The following is a 22292-nucleotide window of genomic DNA, read 5'->3' on the forward strand; positions in this document are numbered from 1 at the left end:
GGCAGAGAGGCGCCACTACGCACGCGTGCAACTTGCCAGCCCGAGTTCCCGGCTACGCTAGAACGGGGTCTGCGCATGCGTAAAACCCCTTTCCCCCCCTCCCCCCCCCGCCTCGTTACCGGCGCGGGAGCGGGCTGGCCGAGGAGGGAGGCCTGCAGCGGGGCAGGTAGCAGCGAGACTGACCGAATCCCAGGCTGGGGCCTCATGGAGGGGTCGGGTCCCGCTGGCCTGGCAGCGCAGCGGGGGTGCGATCGCGGCGCCCGTGGGCTAGAAACATCTGGTTTTTTCTTTGCGTGAGACCCTCAGTTTTCACGAATCACGGGACTCCCGCGGCTGGGTCTTCAGGACCCCCCCCTCCCCCGCTGGCATGAGACGAGCTAGTAACCCTACCCACTTTCATACACCGGTTGGGGGGGGGGGTCAAAAGAATGCCTTGTCAGGTTGTCAGTAGCCAAAAAAAGAAAGAAAAATCCCCCCGCTGGGCCCCAGGGATCCTGGCATATCGGACAAAAATGGAACCGGCAGCAGTGACCAGGAGAAAGTGATGAAGACATTTCTAGGCTAACGCTGCTTTTGCTAAGGCAGGGCTGGCAGGTGGCACAGATCTCATTTGACTGCCCCATCATGTTTGTCCGCAAGATCCTGGCTGAATTGTGGGTGAGAGCTGTAGCCCTCTCACCTCTAAAACTTGCTATTGTGCATAGCATCTGACTGAGCCTCTGGGGCTGAGGGAGGGGGACCTGAGAAGGGATGGGGTGAGCTGCAATGAGTGTGGGGGAGAGGGGAGCAGGTGGCCCAGCCCTAAAGACAGCTCCCAAACCACAGCAAGTCTGGTCTAAGGCAGAACTGTCAGGCTGTCTCAAAGGAGGCCACAGCTTGAGGCAGAGAACCCTATGGCCACTTACTTACTAGTGCCTAGCCTCCCCAGCTACCCATCAGCACCAAACCTCCCTTCCCATTCAGCATAGTCCAACTATAAGCACCCAGCCTAGCCTCCCCAGCTACCCATCAGCACCAAACCTCCCTTCCCATTCAGCATAGTCCAACTATAAGCACCCAGCCTAGCCTCCCCAGCTACCCATCAGCACCAAACCTCCCTTCCCATTCAGCATAGTCCAACTATAAGCACCCAGCCTAGCCTCCCCAGCTACCCATCAGCACCAAACCTCCCTTCCCATTCAGCATAGTCCAACGTGTCCAACCATAAGCACCCAGCCTAGCCTCCCCAGCTACCCATCAGCACCAAACCTCCCTTCCCATTCAGCATAGTCCAACTATAAGCACCCAGCCTAGCCTCCCCAGCTACCCATCAGCACCAAACCTCCCTTCCCATTCAGCATAGTCCAACTATAAGCACCCAGCCTAGCCTCCCCAGCTACCCATCAGCACCAAACCTCCCTTCCCATTCAGCATAGTCCAACGTGTCCAACCATAAGCACCCAGCCTAGCCTCCCCAGCTACCCATCAGCACCAAACCTCCCTTCCCATTCAGCATAGTCCAACTATAAGCACCCAGCCTAGCCTCCCCAGCTACCCATCAGCACCAAACCTCCCTTCCCATTCAGCATAGTCCAACGTGTCCAACCATAAGCACCCAGCCTAGCCTCCCCAGCTACCCATCAGCACCAAACCTCCCTTCCCATTCAGCATAGTCCAACTATAAGCACCCAGCCTAGCCTCCCCAGCTACCCATCAGCACCAAACCTCCCTTCCCATTCAGCATAGTCCAACTATAAGCACCCAGCCTAGCCTCCCCAGCTACCCATCAGCACCAAACCTCCCTTCCCATTCAGCATAGTCCAACGTGTCCAACCATAAGCACCCAGCCTAGCCTCCCCAGCTACCCATCAGCACCAAACCTCCCTTCCCATTCAGCATAGTCCAACTATAAGCACCCAGCCTAGCCTCCCCAGCTACCCATCAGCACCAAACCTCCCTTCCCATTCAGCATAGTCCAACGTGTCCAACCATAAGCACCCAGCCTAGCCTCCCCAGCTACCCATCAGCACCAAACCTCCCTTCCCATTCAGCATAGTCCAACTATAAGCACCCAGCCTAGCCTCCCCAGCTACCCATCAGCACCAAACCTCCCTTCCCATTCAGCATAGTCCAACTATAAGCACCCAGCCTAGCCTCCCCAGCTACCCATCAGCACCAAACCTCCCTTCCCATTCAGCATAGTCCAACGTGTCCAACCATAAGCACCCAGCCTAGCCTCCCCAGCTACCCATCAGCACCAAACCTCCCTTCCCATTCAGCATAGTCCAACTATAAGCACCCAGCCTAGCCTCCCCAGCTACCCATCAGCACCAAACCTCCCTTCCCATTCAGCATAGTCCAACGTGTCCAACCATAAGCACCCAGCCTAGCCTCCCCAGCTACCCATCAGCACCAAACCTCCCTTCCCATTCAGCATAGTCCAACTATAAGCACCCAGCCTAGCCTCCCCAGCTACCCATCAGCACCAAACCTCCCTTCCCATTCAGCATAGTCCAACTATAAGCACCCAGCCTAGCCTCCCCAGCTACCCATCAGCACCAAACCTCCCTTCCCATTCAGCATAGTCCAACGTGTCCAACCATAAGCACCCAGCCTAGCCTCCCCAGCTACCCATCAGCACCAAACCTCCCTTCCCATTCAGCATAGTCCAACTATAAGCACCCAGCCGAGCCTCCCCAGCTACCCATCAGCACCAAACCTCCCTTCCCATTCAGCATAGTCCAACGTGTCCAACCATAAGCACCCAGCCTAGCCTCCCCAGCTACCCATCAGCACCAAACCTCCCTTCCCATTCAGCATAGTCCAACGTGTCCAACCATAAGCACCCAGCCTAGCCACCCCTCCCACTCTCCATCATCCAGACTGCCTTACCTCATTTTTCTGTCACCAACCACATGGCACTGCCCATCTTGCTTTTTCACTGCCACTCACTATCCAATAGCATCCCTGTAGCAACTGCAGCACATACTTGGGTGGAAAAGTACCTTATTCAGAAATTTTTCACTAACAAATTTTTCACTGGGTAGCTCCAGTTCCCAACGGCAATTCCCCCATCCTCTTTGTCCACTGGTGGATGAAGACTAGCTGTTTCCTCAAGCTTGTTTCAAGCTATTTTTTCACACTAGCTGGATGCCTGTAGAAGTCACTGTGATTTGCCAGCTTTCTGTGATCCATAGTTTGAGAACTACTACTGATTTTAAGAATAGATACAGAGATAGGAGGAGAAGTAGGGGGGTGACAGAGCTGTTTCACCCCCTCAAGGAAACCCATCTCCTAAACAATAGCATAGACAAAGGTGTGAACAATACCTCACCACTCCCTTTTCACTGCAGTGAGATGTTAATTTGCATACTGGATGGAATTATATAACGATTCATGTTTTAAAGCAGAAAAAGTCAAAGCTACACCCAGAACTGGAGATCAAGCACTTTGCAGAAATAACTCCATTGTCTTCCTGCTTTCTCCCCAACCTCCAAAATCTCCATCCACCTCTCCCCATCTTTTAATTATTTAGAAGGAGCACACTCTCTCTCTCCCCAAAGCAACTTCAAGCCTATGCCCCATATATTATGGAAGGAGAAATGTTTTTCAAGTTTATTAAGAAAATTGAAATATGGTAGTTCATCAAATCCCCATAATAAACACAGGGCTCCTTTACTTAATCACTGAACAAACCACCTGGCAAGGACACTGAACTGTTAAGTATCCTGAATTTCTTTTTTAAGGCTGTCCCATAATTTATTGTTGCCTCGTGCAGCCTTCAGTATTGTCTGGTGTGCAGCCTATTCCTTTTGATCAGCATTTGCAGAAGAGAGTAGAGGCATGGGGAATTAGAGTTTGGGGTCTAAGGAGAAAAAAATGACAGAAAGAAGATGGGGGACTGAGAAAGAAAAGACACGATGAGAAGGGAAAGTCTATGAAAGACAGTTAACTGAACTTTACAATACTGAAAATTTAACCTAGTGATCTGGTACTCAGGAAAGAGGAAACAAGTGGAGACTACAGCAGGTTCATCTATCTTGCCCTCTGCAAAGAGCCTAATTAACTTCAAAGTTAGAAATGAACACATTTATTTATTGAAAAGATTTTTATTTTTCCCCCCACTTCAGTTGTATCTCATGTCTTTACAAAAAGAAGTCCTGGATTCTGGTTGCTTCAATCCAGGAAATGTAAGCAGAAGTCCTTGTAAAGACACTGGGTTTGTTCTCCACTTTGCATCCAATAGGTCCAAAGCTAACTACACCATGCACTTCCCACTTTTCTCTTCTATTCTGACAGACCAGCGGTCCACCTGAATCTCCCTGGAAGAAACAAACAACCATTAGACGGGACTTGGAATTGCAGGAAATTGCTTACATGCCAATGACTTTGTGCTCTTTAATAGCTCTATTAACAAACAGAACAAATCAGACTTTTTGCATGTCACATAATGCATAAAACACTCCTAGATCTATTTTTAACAGGTGTCATTAAGGTACAGAAAAGGATGTAGAGCTACACTGGAGTTCTTAACTCTGAGGCATCTTGTGCTACTTACAAGAAGCAAGGAAAGCACCATGTTTTAGAAGGATACTCAATGAGATTTAGCTGCCAGGTTAGAGTCCTCTTTTGGATTACCTAAAATGCACAGTTTCAAAACCACATGGGCCACCTGAACAGCATTTTCTGCCAAACACATAAGGATATTAGATGCAGACTGAGTCAGCTTGTTCTTTAAAGCTGTCTAATAATTTACTGGATTAAGAAAGTGGATGATTCAAAGATGTAGTAACAGTATACAATGTGTTTCATCTCTTAAATCATAGATCTGGATCAAGGCTAGGTTGGTCATTACTAACATTTGATGGGTGTTCAGTGACCCACATGAAGTGAATTAGTGGTCTTGATCCGATTCCTACTAGAAAAATGTACAGATCACAAAAACCATTTCAGCTGACACTAATATGCCCTACGATAGGGCAGTCATAGCAGAGAGATCAAGGACTGCATAGGCCAATGAGCCAATTACTTTAGTAATTCTTGAAGGGATGCATCCAGAGAAGGTAAGGGGCATGTTGACAGCATTGTGTAGGGAAGTTTGCACTACAGCTGCTTTTGCTGTAGCTGATCTATGGGAAATACAAATAACTTCAGTATTCAGGGCTACCAGTCACTTTTCACAAGCACAAAAAAATTAACACTCCCCAAGTCTCCCACACCCAAAAATAAAATAATTTATTAATTCGCTTAAATAATGCCTGACCAAAAATCATCATAAAATATATGAAATAATATATTCCTAGAAATTACCTTGGAATTGGTACATATCTTTCACTCATTATAATACAAAGAGGTAGAAAAGTTAAATATCTTTAATTTGACTAGTCAAAAAGTGATAATAGACAAGCTTTTGACAAGAGATTCCTTTGCAGCAGTTTGGGGCATTTTTAGCAACCTTTTCTCTAAGGATACATACAGCTATGAACATTTTTCCATATATTGTTAAAACTGCAATGGGCTTAAAATAATCTCTTCCCAATTCTCACTCCTACTCCCCCGCACATAGAGATCAGGATACAGGATTAATGCTGCAAACTAGGACTGTTTCCTGTAATTTGAGGCCTCTGACAATCCTAATCTATGCCACTGCTTTAAAACTATTTTTCTCCAATTGGATGAGGGATTTCCAAACCTTGTCCTACTAAATACCACATTTAAACCTCTTAATTTACAGAGAATCTTGCAACAGACTTTATCCCGAACATGGGAGTATGCCCCTTGAAAACTACATATCCCAGCATGCAGTATTGACCCTTGTATATTGAGAGTATAATATTGACAGGCCACACACACACTTCTCTTTAAAGATAGGGGCAGCAGCAGGCCATTTTTTAGAAAGTCACAAACTACATGTTAGCTACCCCTGTACTGAACAGCCTGATGTTTTCATTCATAGTTGGAATTAACAGCTGATTTTTTACCTGACAGGCAGCAGGAGGCTCCCCAGTGTCCCTGAATCCAGCACAGAGCATTGACTGCCGAACTCTGTCTCCCCAGAACTTCTTTAGGCGACATGTACTGAAATCTATGACTGGTAACTTGGCCTGGTTCAAAACCTCAGACAAAGCCAGGTTTTCTTTCCCACCTTAAATAGATAAAATAGATGAGAAAAGGGAACATGAAAAAATTTCTGTTCTAAATACGAACATTTCAAGTGACATGGAATGCAATTTAGCAGCATTCATGTACAAGTTACAGGAACCTGGGTCTACTTTGTTCCAGATTAAAAGATTCCCACCATTCCACTTTTGTTTCTAATTTGTTAATTCAGACTTTTTGTTTGTTTTAAATAGTCATATTGTGTATGTGTTTATTCCACAAGTATAGTCAACTATGAAATTGCATTTCCCCACAATCTATTGTCACAGGGTCCAACTATTCATTCATCCATGGGCAGGGTCATGGTATAGTGGCAGGGCAGTACAGGGAGGTTTGTACTGCTGCTGTCCATGTTTTATCTGTTTTGCAGATAATGAGACTTCAGTCTCCAGGACTAAAGAGCCTGGCACTTTTCATGGGCATTAGTTAGAATATAAGCTCTTTGGGGCAAGGATTGTATCACAGATGTTTGTACAGTGCTTAACACAATGGTGCTGTAATTCAGATTGGAACCTCAAATGTGCTACCCAAATATAAAATAAATAAATACATACATACATAAACATGAAAACAGGGAAGAACCTCAGAATAAAATCTGAATGGTTGTTGAAAGATTTAGCTGTGCAAGTATGCAGGTATGTGGTAGCATGGGCAGTAACTGTGACCAAAATGTCACGTACGCTCTTTGGGGCAGGGACTGTTCTGTGTTTATACAGTACCTAGCACAATAGGGTTCTTGACTTTGCCTGGGACTCCTAGGTGCTATGGTTATACTGTTATAACAGTAACATTTAAAAGAATAAGTCAGTCACCTATTTCAAGAAGTGCTGTTATAATAGGTACTTGCACTTCAGAAGCAATGGAAGCTATTTGGTTTTCTTGTGCCTCAGCATATAGGAAGGTACCCTGCCTATATTGCTATGTACTTTTAAAAGAACTCTCCTCTATATCATTGGAATTTCAAAGAGTAACTGACTAAAAGTTGGTCTCTGACAGGCATTCACCTTCCACAGACTGGTGAAGTCTAACCTCTGAACCCATGCTATGAGAAGCACTCAGAAGTACCTCTTGTGTTCCCCCATCCAGTCACCCAACAGAAATGTCCTGGATGAAGAGCGCTGTCTCTCTTAGGCAGGCAGGCATAGTGAATAAAATGGTTTGTTATAATGTCTTCTACAGGCTTGACCAAGGCAATGTCATAATCCAACTCATTTAGGTGAGGGTAGCAGAAATGCTCATGCTGATAAATTCGTTTCACACGGTAGACTCGCTCTGTGAATTCGGTACGATTAAGGTTATGCTTGCCCAGGAGAATTCGCCAGTTTGCTGCATCTTCTACCTTTCCTCTAAAAAAATTAAAACAACATAGGGTGTCATTATATTGAACCGAATGCCCTCTTTTTAATGAGTTTTTTCCACCTAATTATTATGTGCAATACTCCCCACACTCACATAATTGACCAGAAGGCTGTTTACCCCAAACTTGCAATTATATCAAATGTTGTGAGTTTAAAATGACATTGTTTAGAAGTTCAGAATGGTAGCCTGCTGAAATGAGTGGGGGTGTATTTATGATGAAAAATGAGCCAAAGAAGTAGATTAGAAATTACTTTAAAGGATTCTGCCGACACAATAAATGTAAAGAGCAGCCTTCCTAGTATTTAACAGCAGCAAAGATACAGTTTGACTCTTCACTGAAGGAGGAAACAATGCATCATTATTTACAGCAGGCCTCCATATACAGTGGGAATAACATATTATAGATGCTTAGGAGGTATCTATAAAATACAACAATAAAAAGCAGGTTTAGAGACTTAGTGCACTTGTCCTTCACCTTTGGACACTGCACATGAATGTATAACAAGGTTTTGCATCAAAGATTCAGTACCATTTCTAGTTGCCTGAGAAAAAGGAATGAACTGTTTACATTTCTTTAGGGTAAAATGCATTCCTCCTGAGTAAATGTGCTTTATACCAGGAACTTCAGCTCTCATTCGGGAAGTGTGGGACTGTTCCTGTGCTTAAAGATGGGTATATGTTAAGTACCTTGCTGAGTTGAGGCCTAAATGAGGATTGGGGAGAATGGAGCCCTCACTGCTCTAACTATGGGCAGGACATAGGACTTGTAGTTTTAGATGGGATTTCTAGCTACCGAATCTGTCAAGCTTTACCACTGTGCAGCTTAAGTGGCATGACGGGCTTTACACAGGGTCTTTGCAATAGGGTGAATTTTAATCTTACACCAAATTACATATTGGCATGGAGGTTGGCCAGATATTTTTTTTAGAAAGTTTGACGTTTTCTTAGTTAGACTGTAACTTATTGAATAGTGGGATTGACTTATTGTTGAACAAGATCAATGCAAGATCAATTGCATTTGTTTCTATTGTTACTTGTTTTACACTGTACTTCACCTGCATGGTTTCTCCATACTGTATAAACTAAAAACTACATTACAGTTATTTTAAAAGGGGAGTTACCAAATTTGTGACACATTCACGGATGATTATCATGCATGGTACAAGAAAAGGAATACTAAATACAAAGATAATTTACCAAGTACAGAAAATAACTATGTATCATTATATGAAAGAACAATAGTGGTTTTTTGTTTGTTCAAAAACAAGTGTGGAACATTGATCGCAGAAAGCAAGACATTTTAAGAACTGGGTAAATCCATATTTGCTTGATTTTATTTCTTTCTGTGATGGTATATTTCTCAGTCCACATAAAAAAACTAGAAGTTCTTTTGACCTCATTTATATGCTCTCTTTCAATATATTTTCCTAAGTAATATCCCATGGTTGTCATCTTTTGCATTTTGATGGATTTTTCTTTTGCTATTAAAACCCTAATTTCTAGGTTATGTTCCCCAGTTTATATTCTTGGGGAAATTCTGCACCACTGCGCAATGCAGAATTTTGCAGAAATTAATGAGTACACAGAATTTCCTTTGCCCCACAGAAATGGGCTGCAGTGCTGCTAGCTGTCACTAGGGGCTACTGGACCCAGCAGAGCACAGCTCAGACATAGAAGACACTGCTATGGGGGAGCGGGAGAGAGCTAGAGGGTTTCTGGCAATTGCAGTTCCCAGCAATTGCAGTTTCCTGAGGGAAGGAGAGGGCAGTGTGCAGGAAACTCCGTGAAAACCTGACACTGAGCATCAGGTTGTTTCTCCCTCTGGATCCCTGGGCTCTGGGGGGTAGGGAGGCCTGGGCTAGGGGGCTCCACGGCTGGGCTCTGGGGAGGAGGGGGTTTGGATGTATTGGCTGGGGGGGGCCGTGCAGCTAGGCTCTGTGGGGGAGGGGTTGTGGGTATCTGCCCCCCACCCCCACTGGGCTCTGGTGGGTGGGGAAGGGGAAAAAGAAATAGGAACTGGGTTGTCATAGGTTCTCTTTGCTCCTGGGGGAATTTTTGTGGGTGTCTGTATTGTTAGAGACATACCTGCTGACAGGTATTTTGAAATAAATTATCAAAATAATTGAAACTGGTGTGATTATGTAGTGTTATTTTGACAAATAAAATTTGCAGAATTTTAAAATATTGTGTGCAGAATTTTTAGTTTTTTTGCCTTGAATGCCTCAGAAGTAAGTTTAAGAACCACCCCATTGGTGTGCACAATTTCCCTTGATCAATAGGGTTACCATAGTCCATATTTTCCCAGACATGTTTGGCTTTTTGGTTCTTAAATCACCATCCAAGAGGAATTTTTAAATATCTGAAAACGTCTGGGATATTGACATTATTATTTTTCCCGAAAGAAGAGTTGATCATTCAAGAAAGAGAATGAATGTTGATCATTCAAGAAAGAAAGTGAATGTTGATCACTCGAGAGAGTGCCCACCTTTTCCCCCTAGCTCCCAGCTCTTGCGCTGCAAAACAGCTGTTTCACGTGGCTGGGAGGGATGGAGAAGGAGAGGGAACACAGCACGCTCAGGGGAGGAGGCAGGGCCAGGGCGGGGATGGAGTTGGGGACGGGGTTGGAATGGGGACAGGGAAGGGATGGAGTTGGGGCGAGGCCGGGGGGGGGGACGCGAACAAATACCCCCCCTCTCCTCCCGTGGAGCGTGTCCTCTTTTTTGAATGTTCAAATACGGTAACCCTAATTTCTGTCAGTCTTTCTGATGTCCCTTTTCATGGTGGCTCTGAGTCACAATGGCTGAAGTACAGAATACATCTAATTATGCACTTATTTCTCCTTTCAGTGGTAATGAGTATACAAAAATATATTCCATAACCTCCAAGAACTCAAGCAAAAACTGCAAATGTAAAACTTACTTCTGGAAGCAGTGGGCAGCAGTGAGAACCCAGCTTTTGTGAATGAGAGTCCCTCCACAAACATGAATAAATTTGCTATTTGTTCTAGTCCAAACCTAGAAAGAAAAATAAAGTTAGAAAATAATAGAACTTTATGTTAGAGGAGATTTCATTCTTGGGCACTTGAATGGATGAACTAATGGTGGCTAATGGATGAACTAAAGTGCCCTCAACTGAGCAATATGTGTTACTAGCAGTTGTGGAAGAAATTGGTTTACCCCGGCATTCTTTTTTCTGTGCGTAAAATCATGCTAAAGAATTGTTAAGAAAGACCTGTCTGCTAATGCCATTGTGGAATAAAGATGGGGTAGTGAAAACCACTGTTAACTAATAAGCAATAATTATGAAGATTTTGTACATCCAGACTGCCAAACCCCCATTATTATGTTTTACTACTGTAATCTGGTCTTCTCTAGCATTGAGGCCAGCCCTGTTGCCCCCTCAAGTCTATTCATAACATTGTTGCAAGGATCATTTACCTTGTTTGTTGTTCTCATCACATCACTCCCTTCTTTGCATCTCCCTATTGGTTCTTCTTCCAACATTGCAATAAACACATGGACGGTAACAAAATTAATATGGAAGACAAGGATAGAAGAATCTTGCACTGAAGACTCCTTTGTATTTTGTTTGTGAATCCTAACACAGCCCATTATCTCTCATTTTATTTAAATTATAGGATATTATAAGTTATTTTTTAACTTAATTTGCCCTTGCATGTTATCCATTTCCACGTCCAAATTATCAGCTGTCAGCCACACTTCAATTATTGATTCTTTATATATACACATCCCATTCTCTTCTCTGACTGAGCTTTCTCCTGCAGAAATATAGTCTTCTTTGATGACCAAGAAAAATGTATCAGTGGTGGAAAGTAGGGGACTATTTGAGTTAGAGGTTCTGGAGATACCAGTTTATAAAAGACTCCTTCTGGATGAATGAGACCATGGTCTCCATTTTTTATTGTGGTGGAATAATTCAGTCACATATCAATCTACTTTGTTTAGATACAAAACAGATGATATTACTAATGAAAATGTGTTGCTGTCTTGAAGTTCTGTATTTTCACCAATGTCATACAGAAATACCCTCTATCCCTCTTCTTTCTATTTCATCCTTCTTGCCTGCATCTGTAACCAAGTGTTCATTATTTTCTAGGGAATTATTTTCCCATGAAGCTGCTATACAATTCTTGGTTTTAAAATTTATTTTGAAAGTGGCCAATCCTCCTATTATTAAATATACAGGGCAATTAAAGAGAGAAAAGAAAATTTCACTAGTTGGTTTCAGGGGGGTTGGGATGATTAAACCCTTAATTAAACGTGCTTCCATCAACTTTTTGGAAAGTATACTTCAATTCAGGTTTGATGGCTACATACTGTAGCTCACAAATATTTTACAACCATAAGAAACTACTTATATTATATATAAAATTATATAAATAGTTCTTAGACCGCAATCCCTTTATTTAAAGTTTTGTGAAAAGCACTCTTTATCTATACATACATTTTACCCTTGACTTCAGTAGGAGAAACTTGTGGCACAATATAGAGACACAAGTTACATTCACTTGCTTGGTTGCACACACACTCTTAATAACTGTATTATTGACTTCAATAAAAATGTTGTACTGACAAAGGACAGCCAGGTTTGTTCCTCTGTCTAAAGGTCATTGTTACCTGTAATGAAACTTGCCAAGGCCAAGAATGTGGCCTTACTTCGTTGCCCGATATAATCCTCTCCACTGTGTTTGGTTGAAAATATGGAACACCACAGTTTGTTGGCCAATCTAAAATACACAGATAAATAAATGAAGTCCGCAAGATCATGTTCTAACAGTAGTAGGCTGATTCTGGAATGATGGGGCATGCAACTCAAACATGCAGATTTGGAAAAATGGGGTAAAATGACAATCATTAACAATGCACTGTATTCACCAGCCTTGTATTCATATTACGCTCTTTTGTACAATTATGTATGCATGTATAGGGATAGTAAAAAAAAGTTAATAGATTTTAAAACTTCAAATAGATCAATAAATACATGGAAGAGTTTACTGTGTGAGCTTATTAGTTTTTACACCCACAGCTGCTATTTTCAAATGTCTATGACTAGTTTGCTTTTGGGCCAAAATTCCTTTTGCTTCTCAATTTACAGATGATTGTTTCTCTGGAATGTGTGATCACTTTCTGTTTGACTACTTTGGAGGTATCTTATTATGAGAAGATTTTCAGATCTTTTATTGGTTTTGCGTTACTGGTTTATTGGACACATTCTTTTGAATTTTCACTCAGATACCTCAAACTGCATCTTTCAGAAACTTCATATTTACCATGAATGCACCAGGCAATAGGGACAAATGCCCTTGACAGGTTTGAAGAAATGTGAATTAAAAGTACAAAGTTGGGTACTTAAAAATAGCCCACCCTTCATCAGGAGCCTGATCCTGCAATCTCTAGTTACACAATTGGTTCCATTGTGTAAATCAGGTGCCTGACAATCTTGCCAGGTGTCAGTGCCATCATTGGAGTCTCCAAGACTTCCCTTTTAAAATGGGGCTTTTAAAATATTAACAGAAATGGCAATAGCAACTTCTGACCTAGGAGCAGAAGAAATGACTTATTTGGGCTATTAGGTGGGGTTGCTGATCACTTGACCAAAGAAAGAAATCCCCATGGAACCCAAATAGCTCCTTCTAATTTGACCCGACATGCCCTGTTTTCACCTCATGGTATTAATTATAATTATTATTATCTGGTTGTTGGTTTGTTTGGTTTTTTTTGCCAGTTTCTAGAGAGCAGCCATTAGGGTTTGGTATCATTAACAGCCAACAGTGTTATGGCACTAATCAAGTCATATTTATAATAGATATATTGCAGATGCGGAGAAGGGGGAACATTTGGCAACAGAGAGCACTATTAAGCAGTGAAGGAACGAGCTTATCAAACAAGTTTAAGGGTGTGCACAGGATCTGCTGAATTAAAATCCACTGGCTAATGACATTAGCCTGTTTAATAGTTTTTTCAAAAAAAGAGATCATGTAGTGTCAACTTACCGACGTTCAGGAATTTGGGACGACGTGCATTCCGGACTGAAGATGCTTGTGCTAAAGAAAGCACTAACAGCGGCATAAGCAAACCATCTACTATCATTGTCAAGAACTTGATCAGACGAGAAAAGAAGAGAGTCTGAATTTCTGTACTGCAGCACAAGTGTCATTACTGAACATGACACTGGAGGGACAGGACCATAAACACCACAGCTTGTTGTTACTTTCATGATAAATACAGTAAAACAATGCAGGGCAGATCAAAACACCAAGGCCTGGATGGTTCTGCCTGTGGTTAGCATTCTTGTTATGACTGGCTGTGGGAGGGTGGTTCTCATCAGCAGTTTTACATTGGAAGGCACAAACAAAATGGGCATTTCTGCAAGGTACTGTTGTATGTTTAGGGAATGCTGGTCCAACATTCACTTTATGATTAATGATTTACAAGCTCAAATGAAGAAAGCCATTGAATTTTTATTACTTACTAAAAATGAGTGGCAGATCCAATCACTGAGCAGCAGATGGGACTAGGGAACCTATTTTCTATGAAGTAACACAAACACACTTTAATTCATTGAAAGCTCTTGACCCAGATTCATTAAGTTATGCTACCTTTAACCACATAGGGATCAAAATCTCTCCTTATGAGGCTGAACAGCTTGCAACACCATGTGGTTAAATGTTGCTGGGGTTGCTTTTTTGCCAGTAAGAAAACAGTATGTGGTTGGAAGAGGGTTAAAATTTGTTGGCATCATTTCCTCATTCGTGTTTATTCTCTTCCTTTTTAAAATTCCCTTGAAATGTTGTTTGAGCAATGTATTCTGTCGTATATGGATGGCTGATAAGATAGATGGCATCTGTTTAGGTCACATATTAGTTGGGATTAATGCTTCTAAAGACTTACAGACTGCAGCTTAGTACTCTGCTATCTGAATGCATTGACCCTTCTGCATGTGATGACTGTAAGTTCAAGACCCAGAATTTCTAGAGCTTTAGAGAGGCAGAAACTGAACATTTGAACAACTGCAGCAAAGCCTGCAAGTGTGTTTCTTGATCTGATACAGGCAAGAGTTAAATGTGTGAAGAGACTGGACATCCAGCCCTTCCCCTGAAAGGATGTTCCACAGTCTAACAGCTCTAACCATAAGAAAGATTTTTCTGATATTCAACCTAAGTTTTCCTTTTCTTAATTAAATCCCATTATTCTTTGGGGCTTTCTTTTCCTAACAGGGGCGTCAGTTCTGCAAGCCCATGTCATCCCTGAAAGGGGGTGACAGGAAGAGGAAATGAACCAGTTGTACAGTATTCCCCAATGGCAGTTGCAATCTCTCTAGGCCAGGAGGCTGAATCTCTCATTTTATAAAGTGGTGGTGATGGTGAGGAGAACATTCATTCTTAACACAACCAGTGTCTTTAGCTGCAAGACTGACATTTCATCTTTCCAAATGAGAAAAACACATAGATCTTGTTCATCTACAAATTACACTCTCCATGCAAAATGAACACACATCCTTTTACCTTTCTGCCCTATTGCAGAGCTAGCCTATTTAGAATGTCCCATTCAACACAGGAGGCTAGACAGCACTACTCATTTTCATTGTCTGTAGTGAAATGAGGGTGTGCGGTAGTTACAGGCATATTGAAAAAATAAGGGCTCTGCCCAGAGGAACTTACAATCACCGGTTTCTTATCCTCAAATGGCTAGATGAACCCAGCAACATGAACTATTAAGAGGGTGAGATTTTAAAAAGATGTGTGTTAGACATTGGTTTTTAATTGAGCCCTTCATTTCAAAGCTATTTTGCTGAAGAAAGTGAAAAAAATATAATTTATAAACCAAATAAACCCCATAATCTCTGTCTTCCTACCCAAGAAAGCAAGACATAAATGACTAGTGTCATGAAGAGTTCTGTATGGTTATTTAGCCCATACTAAGGGTTTACTGAAAGGACTTATTTCCATCTAATAAACCATTCTTCTCCCACCCCTTTTTTCCAATTAACAATACTACTTAACACTAATATAGCATTTTTCATTTTCAAAGAGCTTTGAAACCATGAATTAATCACCTCAACATGGCTGCAAGGAACAGTTGAAAGTATTACCTTCACAGTTGGGAAAACTCATGAGAGCAGTGTCTTGCTCAAGTGACAGAGAATGTAAGGGTCAGTTCCAAGACTAAAACTCAGGAATTTCTGGCTCCCAATCTTGTGGTAAGAGCCCCACATCAGACATTATGGCTTAGCCGCATCCTTCCCCAAAGTGTTTTTCCTACAAAGAACTATATGACTTTGTTCTAATTTTAACAAGGAACAACCTCCTGTCCCACCAAGGACCCCTTACCTCACCACACTTACTGGCAGATCACTATTTCCTTGGATTTACAAAAAAGCTAAATAATTGTGTAATGAGTAATATGTTTTGTACTTGGGCCTGCCACCACAGAAGTGATCCTTTCTTATTGCTTCAGTTCATAAGGACGGCAGGAAGAAATGCCTCCCCAAACACATACGTCTTTGAACAACTGGCTAATTGCCTTATAGGGAGTAGGGATTCTTTTCCTCTGAAGTACCAGCCATTAGCCACACTGGGAGGCAGAATACCAGGTTGTATTGAATTCATTGCCAGTTTGCATTCTTTCACATGAAGGCAAGTGGAGCCTCTGGGGATGGAAATTCTCATCTTGGAGTCCTGATGCAGATTCTGCTGCACCAAGATCAGAGTATATGGTTTATAATCCCAGGGCCAGATTAAAAAAAGATCAACAGGCATATTTTTTATTTTTATGATCTTAGTAAGTTATTTGTTGTCTCTCAAACAAATTGGAACCTAGTTAGTGCTCATGAAAGTCTTGGAGATCAAAGAACTCCAACCAAAAACAGGTACAGCACAGATGGTTATTTTGTAAGTTTTTTCCTCACTGCCTAGCCCAATTAATCTCTAATACTGATCTTGAGGGGCCACTTTCAATAAGCGAGAGAGGGTCTAATTCAGTTCTTGGCTTCTTCTCCAAGATTGGAAACAGCAGATTTAATTATATTGATAGTTGTTTATTGGTAACTGGACTAAGATAACTCATTTCACACATACTACCTAACAAACACCCACATCAGGTATTACCTATTCTCAGTCAATGCCAATTTGGGCTAGAGCTGAACCAGTGACCTAGAAGGGAACAGCTTTGTAACTTATACTTTAAGCAATCCATGAGCCATCCAGAATCCATGTGTTCAGTTTCTAGCTAGTCCTTCTAGTGCTAAGTTACCATTCTCTAAAATTTATTAATTAGCCACTATCTTGATAGTTCCAACATGCCCTTCTCCCCAGCATCTAGACAGGTCAGCACCAATTGTTATCCAGAGTAGCATCTTCTGGTTTTTGGAACATAAATTTGGTGACAATCCTCTTTCAAAAGCTGTTAGTTAAATTTTAAATGCAGACAAGCCTGAATCTACAGCATTCCAGGTCATTAGAACTCAGAAGTCAAAAACTACTGTTCTGCCTCGGATAAATCTAACCCCAGTTCCATGAACATTCACAACAAGAATTTTGAACAGTGGTCAAAAATGGAAAAGATTCAATTAACGTGTTACCTGACAGGCATTTAGATTCAAAATGTGAAAAGTAACTTTCCAAGGACCACATCCAAAGTGAAAAAAGAGGCAGTTTTCATATTTCATCCACAGAGTTAATATTCAGATGAATATTTTAGTTTTCCTAAATCCCCATTAAAAATCTCTTCTATTTTGATCCTTTCTAAAAGCAAAGGAAATCCGCAGATGCACACACTATATTTGTTAACAAGCCACAGTGACTCAATTAGAAGCCTAAAGACCTGAAATGCCCAAAATAAGGGAGCATCTGGTTTTTTTGATTAGCAAGACATTGACCTGATTGCCTTGCTGTCCTTCCCCTTCATTTGCTGTTTATTTTTCTCCTACAGTGATAATCAGATATTGGTAATGTAGTAGCAAATCTATGCCAGTACAGTACTATAGGTTTATTCACTGCAGTGGTTTATATAACCTAGTAGTTGTAGTACTAGCTTCTAATCTACACTGTATAGCAGCCTATCATTGTTTAAGAGACATTGATCCTAATTGGTCTCTTCTTCTGCTTACAATTCCCTTCTAATCAATACCAATACTATTTTAGGACTTATTACAATTATTTTGAAAAAAATTACAGTGATCAGAACTATCCCATTATTTTCATATGATTTCCCAAAATTTGTTTGAACACACACACAAATTTTGGGAAGAGGGGATCCTACAGTTCATATGGCAAATCAATCAGCTGGAAATTTTAACCTTATAGTTTAAGTTGCATTATATTAAAAGCAAATGAACAGCAACCTGACATTAGGAACATGTTCACTCCAGCCAAATGAGGACACGAGGTTGGTGGAGGACAAGTTGCTCAGGATGGCCCCTCCGCTAGTGTACTGTACACATCCAAATAGGCATCCCTGTGACTATACATTTATCACTTATGCAATTTTTTTAAAAAAATCACAATTCAATGTAGATGCACATCCAAAAATCACTAAAAATTACATTTAATGTCAGGAAACCAAACTGAACACTTATAATCTGTAATATAGACACAGTATGACAGACTAACCTGAGATTCTTACAAACACATGACACAAAAAAAGTAAGTTATTCAGGATAAAATTCACATTACATGAGTCATTCATGATTCATTAGATATCTTTGGTAATATTGAACATTTATGTCTTAGTTACATTGCAAGTACTAATTCCTTTGGATACTTATCGTGTAATTCATTATAACTATATACACTAATTTAAGTGATGTTGCAGTAGCGTCTTCTATCTATACATTGTCTGTGACATATGTGATGTATAGAATTAAGTCAGACTAGGAGAATTGAAGTTACTCTGCACATTTATATTACAGATCACTCTTACTCATTAACTATATAGCAATTACAGTGTAATTAATATTATGCCCTTTATATATTACTAAAGTGATATTTATGGCTCTGTAAAATCTAAAATGCAATTAAGTTATAGTTTTTAAAAACAGCATACTATTTCCCCAAACAATTTCAATCTAATAGGAGGCTAAAGAATGTAAGTTTTATTTTTAAAAAGTTTTCCTAACTGTAAATTATTAAAGTACAAAGTACAATAACATGACCTTAAAAGATTTGTCTTTTAGAAAAAAAGTGTATCATTGCTTGTAATATTATTCACATCTAACACACAAGGACAGAGGAGTACTATAGTAAACAAAAAAGTCAAGGAGCTACAAATATACAACCCTTCTGCTTTCTCCGGTAATAGATCTCATTGGAGATTCTTGTTGAGTTCTTAGGTAATAGATCTCCTTGGAGTTTCTTATTTTATGTTAACTCACAGTTTCCCACCCTATGCTAAAGTGACTGAATTGTCCACACTAGCTGTGTTAAGTCTTAAGATGTAATGTTTATTTACAAGACAGTTTAAACGTTGCAGTCATGTAGCTATGTTCACTCCACAACAGTATTGGAACGGGCACAGCAGCTTGGGTGTCTCAAAGAGTGCATCATTGTTCTAAATGGCCTTTTCTTTGCCTCTTTAGCTGGAGGTGACTCCTCAGTACTTTTCCTAGAAAACTCTATAGGCTCTGTCTGGAATTGTTCTATCTGAATTTCAAGATGTTTTTGAATGGCTAATCCAAGAACTTCTGGGTCCACGGCTGCCCCATATACTTCCCATGTCATCCCTTCGTCATCCCATCTCACTTCACGTACTGGAGACTTTGGGGCTTCTTGGTCATGTTCTAAATTAACCTCTGGGAACACATGAGGGTGACCTTCAGCTACAACAGATGGGCTTGTGGCCACAGACTTGCATTCCATTGTTGAAATGGTTTGTACCTCTGCATCTTTGCACTGAAGAGGAGATTTCAGTCCTTTGGTTAAGTCATTCATAGAGGTCATAGTCCATGTGTCTTTAGTCTTCATTATCATATCTGCACATTGCTGGTCATGCAACACGATGTAAGAAGCCTTCATTTCCCGTTGAGCTCTGCTCTGTTGAATGCAGTGCTGAGCATGTGACAGATGCTCCCAAGGAACACTACAGCATTTCAGGATTCGCTTTGCATCCAGACCTGATTCGCTAACAGATGACACCAGTTTAGGAAAGGTCATGATATCTGAAGTAGGCAAGGACTGACGATATCCAAGAGTTACCTGTTCTCTTCCCGATTCACTAACTGAGCATACCAACCTTGGAACAAGTTGAAGAGATGGTATTGGCAAAGAATGGCAATAGGCAGAAACAGTGCCATCTATCTTCATAACAGAGTCCTGCCTTGCACTGCAGGGTAGAGCAGTGCTGTTGTGAATTGTCATCACTGTAGCAGAGTATATACTGCTTGATACGTTATTGTAAGTCATGCCACCTTGACTAAGCCCAATTGATTGACTGCACATTGTCCTGTTTGGGAAACCACTTCCTGGCATGTGTGGTCCTAGAACGGCAGTGTGAAATGTTCCAGGATCTGTATAAATGGTAGTGTTATATATTATACCGCCACTGTCAAAGCTGTTTGTGGGCACTTTTTGGTCGCTATATGACGTGGGAATCTGAGTCACCCGGTTTTGATAGTTAGGAGTATTTTCATATGTTCCAGAGCCATATCTCAGTCTTAGGAAAGACGTGTTATGCACTGATGTATCATAACTATTGCTAGAAGAACTTATAATGGAGTGTGTGGCACTGGTTTCCATGTGGGTGACAGAACTCTGCTGCTTCCAACTGCATGTTAGGTCAGAATGGCTTCTCTGAACTGCAGCTTCCAGTCCTTCCATTCTATTCACACTTTGCCGGTGTGTATTACAGACTGAAGAAATGTTTTCAATAGTGCTACTCTTGACATGCATCCTAGTGTCCTTTCCTTCCAGGGATATTGGAGTCTGGTCAACAGTCAGGAAGCGGTTTGTAGTGGTAGCTCTGTTCTGCACCTTATCACCTGGTGACCGATCACTCGTGTTTCTGACAGCCAATGAACTTTCCACCATTCCAGACTGTGTGGAAGACCATTCAGAACTAGGGGTACTTCCAGCATCATTCTCACTCATATGTGTTTGGCAGACAGTACTACTGAGGCTCTTCTTGAGATCTTGTTTACTGCTCTGTCTTTCATCAGAACTCACTTGCCCAATGCATGCCAAACTTGAGGAGCTCTTAGACAGAGGGTGGCTGTTTAGATTCAGGGGATGGTGGCAAACAGAATTTAATGTTTCCTGAGGGGAATGGGTTTGGACCTGGTGGCTGTTGGCTGCCATGGCAAGTAAGAGACCTGCAGGAAGGAAAGAGACTTTAAAAAACAATTCAAGAAGGAATATGTCATTAGCAATACTCAAGATCAGGAAATACTTATTCTTATGGATCCATTGCTTGGGCTTCCCTTGCTTTTTATAGTCAAAAGCATGTGCCTCCAGAGATCAAAGTACAACATCTTACTTTATCCTCAAGCAGATCAGCTTGTTTTTACTATTAAGATTGTTATACAAAGGATTTTTTTCCCAAATTGGGTTTGTACTTCATGATACAGAAGGAGAGTCAAGTCTCTCCTGAGTTTACTGAAAAACACTTCTTACGATGTCCAGAGACAGGCACTGTGACCACACACAACTTAACTGAAAGGAAGGCACATTTTTAAACAAAGATGAACACTCAGGAGAAAAGTTATTAGGAACCTAAAGTAAACAGGTGTTATCACAAACAAAATACAAAAATGTTTTCAAGATTAAAAATCCTTTCCTCTCACAGCTGTTCAGCTTTTAGTTCCTTGTGATGTCATGATTTTTACAAATTATCCGGTCATCGAGTCTTCAAGCATTAACTGGATTTAAATTTCTAAATTGGAAAAAAAAAAAAAAAAATCAACTCTCCCGCCCCACCCCGCCCCCTCCCCCAAATAAGCCGAAAATCCTTTAAAGCATTATTTATATATTGTTTAAAAAAAGTAAAAAAGAGGAGACTAGTCATGTGGCTTTCCCTCTCAGCTGCTAGCAGTACAAACACACACTGCATATGGTCTAAATTTACCCCAATCCTGGCAGATACTTTAACACACTCACACCCACCCAACCACAACAATTCAGATTATTGTTGGATTTCCCCTGCTATCTGTCCTACCTCAGAGAGACTGTCATGGCCATTTATACTTCAAGGTTGCAGTTATAGGATCCACCAGGTGAGTTAGCAGAAGAGCTCTAACAAGGCCAATTCAGTCAGGGTGGATGTGGCCTATTCCCAACAGTTGACATGAAGTTCAGCTCTTCTTGTCAACTGTTGGGAATGGGCCACATCCACCCTGATTATATGGCCTCGTTAGTACTCACACACACACCCTTGGTAAGGCAACTCCCATCTTTTCATGTGCTGTATATTTATACCTGCCTACTGTATTTTCCACTCCGCGCATCTGATGAAGTAGGTTATTGCCCATGAAAGCTTATATCCAAATAAATTTGTTAGTCTCTAAGGTGCCACAAGCACTCTTCATTGTTTTTGCTGATACAGACTAACACGGCTACCCCTCTGAAACCAGAAGAGCTCTGCACCTCAGAACAGGGTTTCCTTTTGCAAATTGCCTTAAGAACCCAGAAGTTCATATTAATTGTTGAAGCTAATACCCAACAGCAAGGTGAAAAATACTCATTTTCAAATGAAATATTAGAACTTGTCTGTCTTTGACAAGAGAACTATCCAACTTCTGTTAAGAACATACTTGCTTCTACTGGTGGTATAGTATTATTTGCCCCT

At 41.3% G+C, this 22292-nt stretch overlaps 2 protein-coding genes across 3 annotated transcripts in view; both read right to left on the bottom strand.

Annotated features, from left to right (window-relative positions):
* Nucleotides 1-4104: 4104 nt before the first annotated feature.
* Nucleotides 4105-13607, bottom strand: LOC119859002 (elastase-1-like). Its single transcript, XM_043519365.1, has 6 exons — nucleotides 13511-13607; nucleotides 12135-12244; nucleotides 10417-10511; nucleotides 7204-7484; nucleotides 5961-6124; nucleotides 4105-4301 (listed from the first exon to the last, which is right to left on the bottom strand). The coding sequence occupies exons 1-6, from the start codon at nucleotides 13605-13607 to the stop codon at nucleotides 4125-4127; spliced, it is 924 nt and encodes a 307-aa protein (XP_043375300.1). The 3' UTR covers nucleotides 4105-4124.
* Nucleotides 13608-15293: 1686 nt separating this feature from the next.
* Nucleotides 15294-22292, bottom strand: part of GPRIN2 (G protein regulated inducer of neurite outgrowth 2) — a 31797-nt gene continuing 24798 nt past the window's right edge. For both annotated transcript variants that reach the window (XM_038410332.2, XM_038410328.2), the window contains exon 2: nucleotides 15294-20820. In XM_038410332.2, coding sequence (XP_038266260.1) covers nucleotides 19001-20806 — 1806 coding nt within the window. In that variant the 5' untranslated portion in view covers nucleotides 20807-20820 and the 3' untranslated portion in view covers nucleotides 15294-19000. The remainder of the gene's footprint in view (nucleotides 20821-22292) is intronic.

The sequence above is a fragment of the Dermochelys coriacea genome, chromosome 7 (genome assembly GCF_009764565.3).
Source record: "Dermochelys coriacea isolate rDerCor1 chromosome 7, rDerCor1.pri.v4, whole genome shotgun sequence".
NCBI classification, from domain to species: domain Eukaryota; kingdom Metazoa; phylum Chordata; order Testudines; family Dermochelyidae; genus Dermochelys; species Dermochelys coriacea.

Bases quoted from the DNA above. Each gene is read 5' to 3' on its own strand.
- LOC119859002 (XM_043519365.1), bottom strand. From the start codon at position 13,607: ATGATAGTAGATGGTTTGCTTATGCCGCTGTTAGTGCTTTCTTTAGCA. The intron at 12,245-13,510 runs GTAAGTTGACAC...TGTGTATTTTAG, and splicing joins TCCCAAATTCCTGAACGTCG to ATTGGCCAACAAACTGTGGT. The intron at 4,302-5,960 runs GTAAAAAATCAG...TGTTTCTTCCAG, and splicing joins AGCCTCCTGCTGCCTGTCAG to GGAGATTCAGGTGGACCGCT.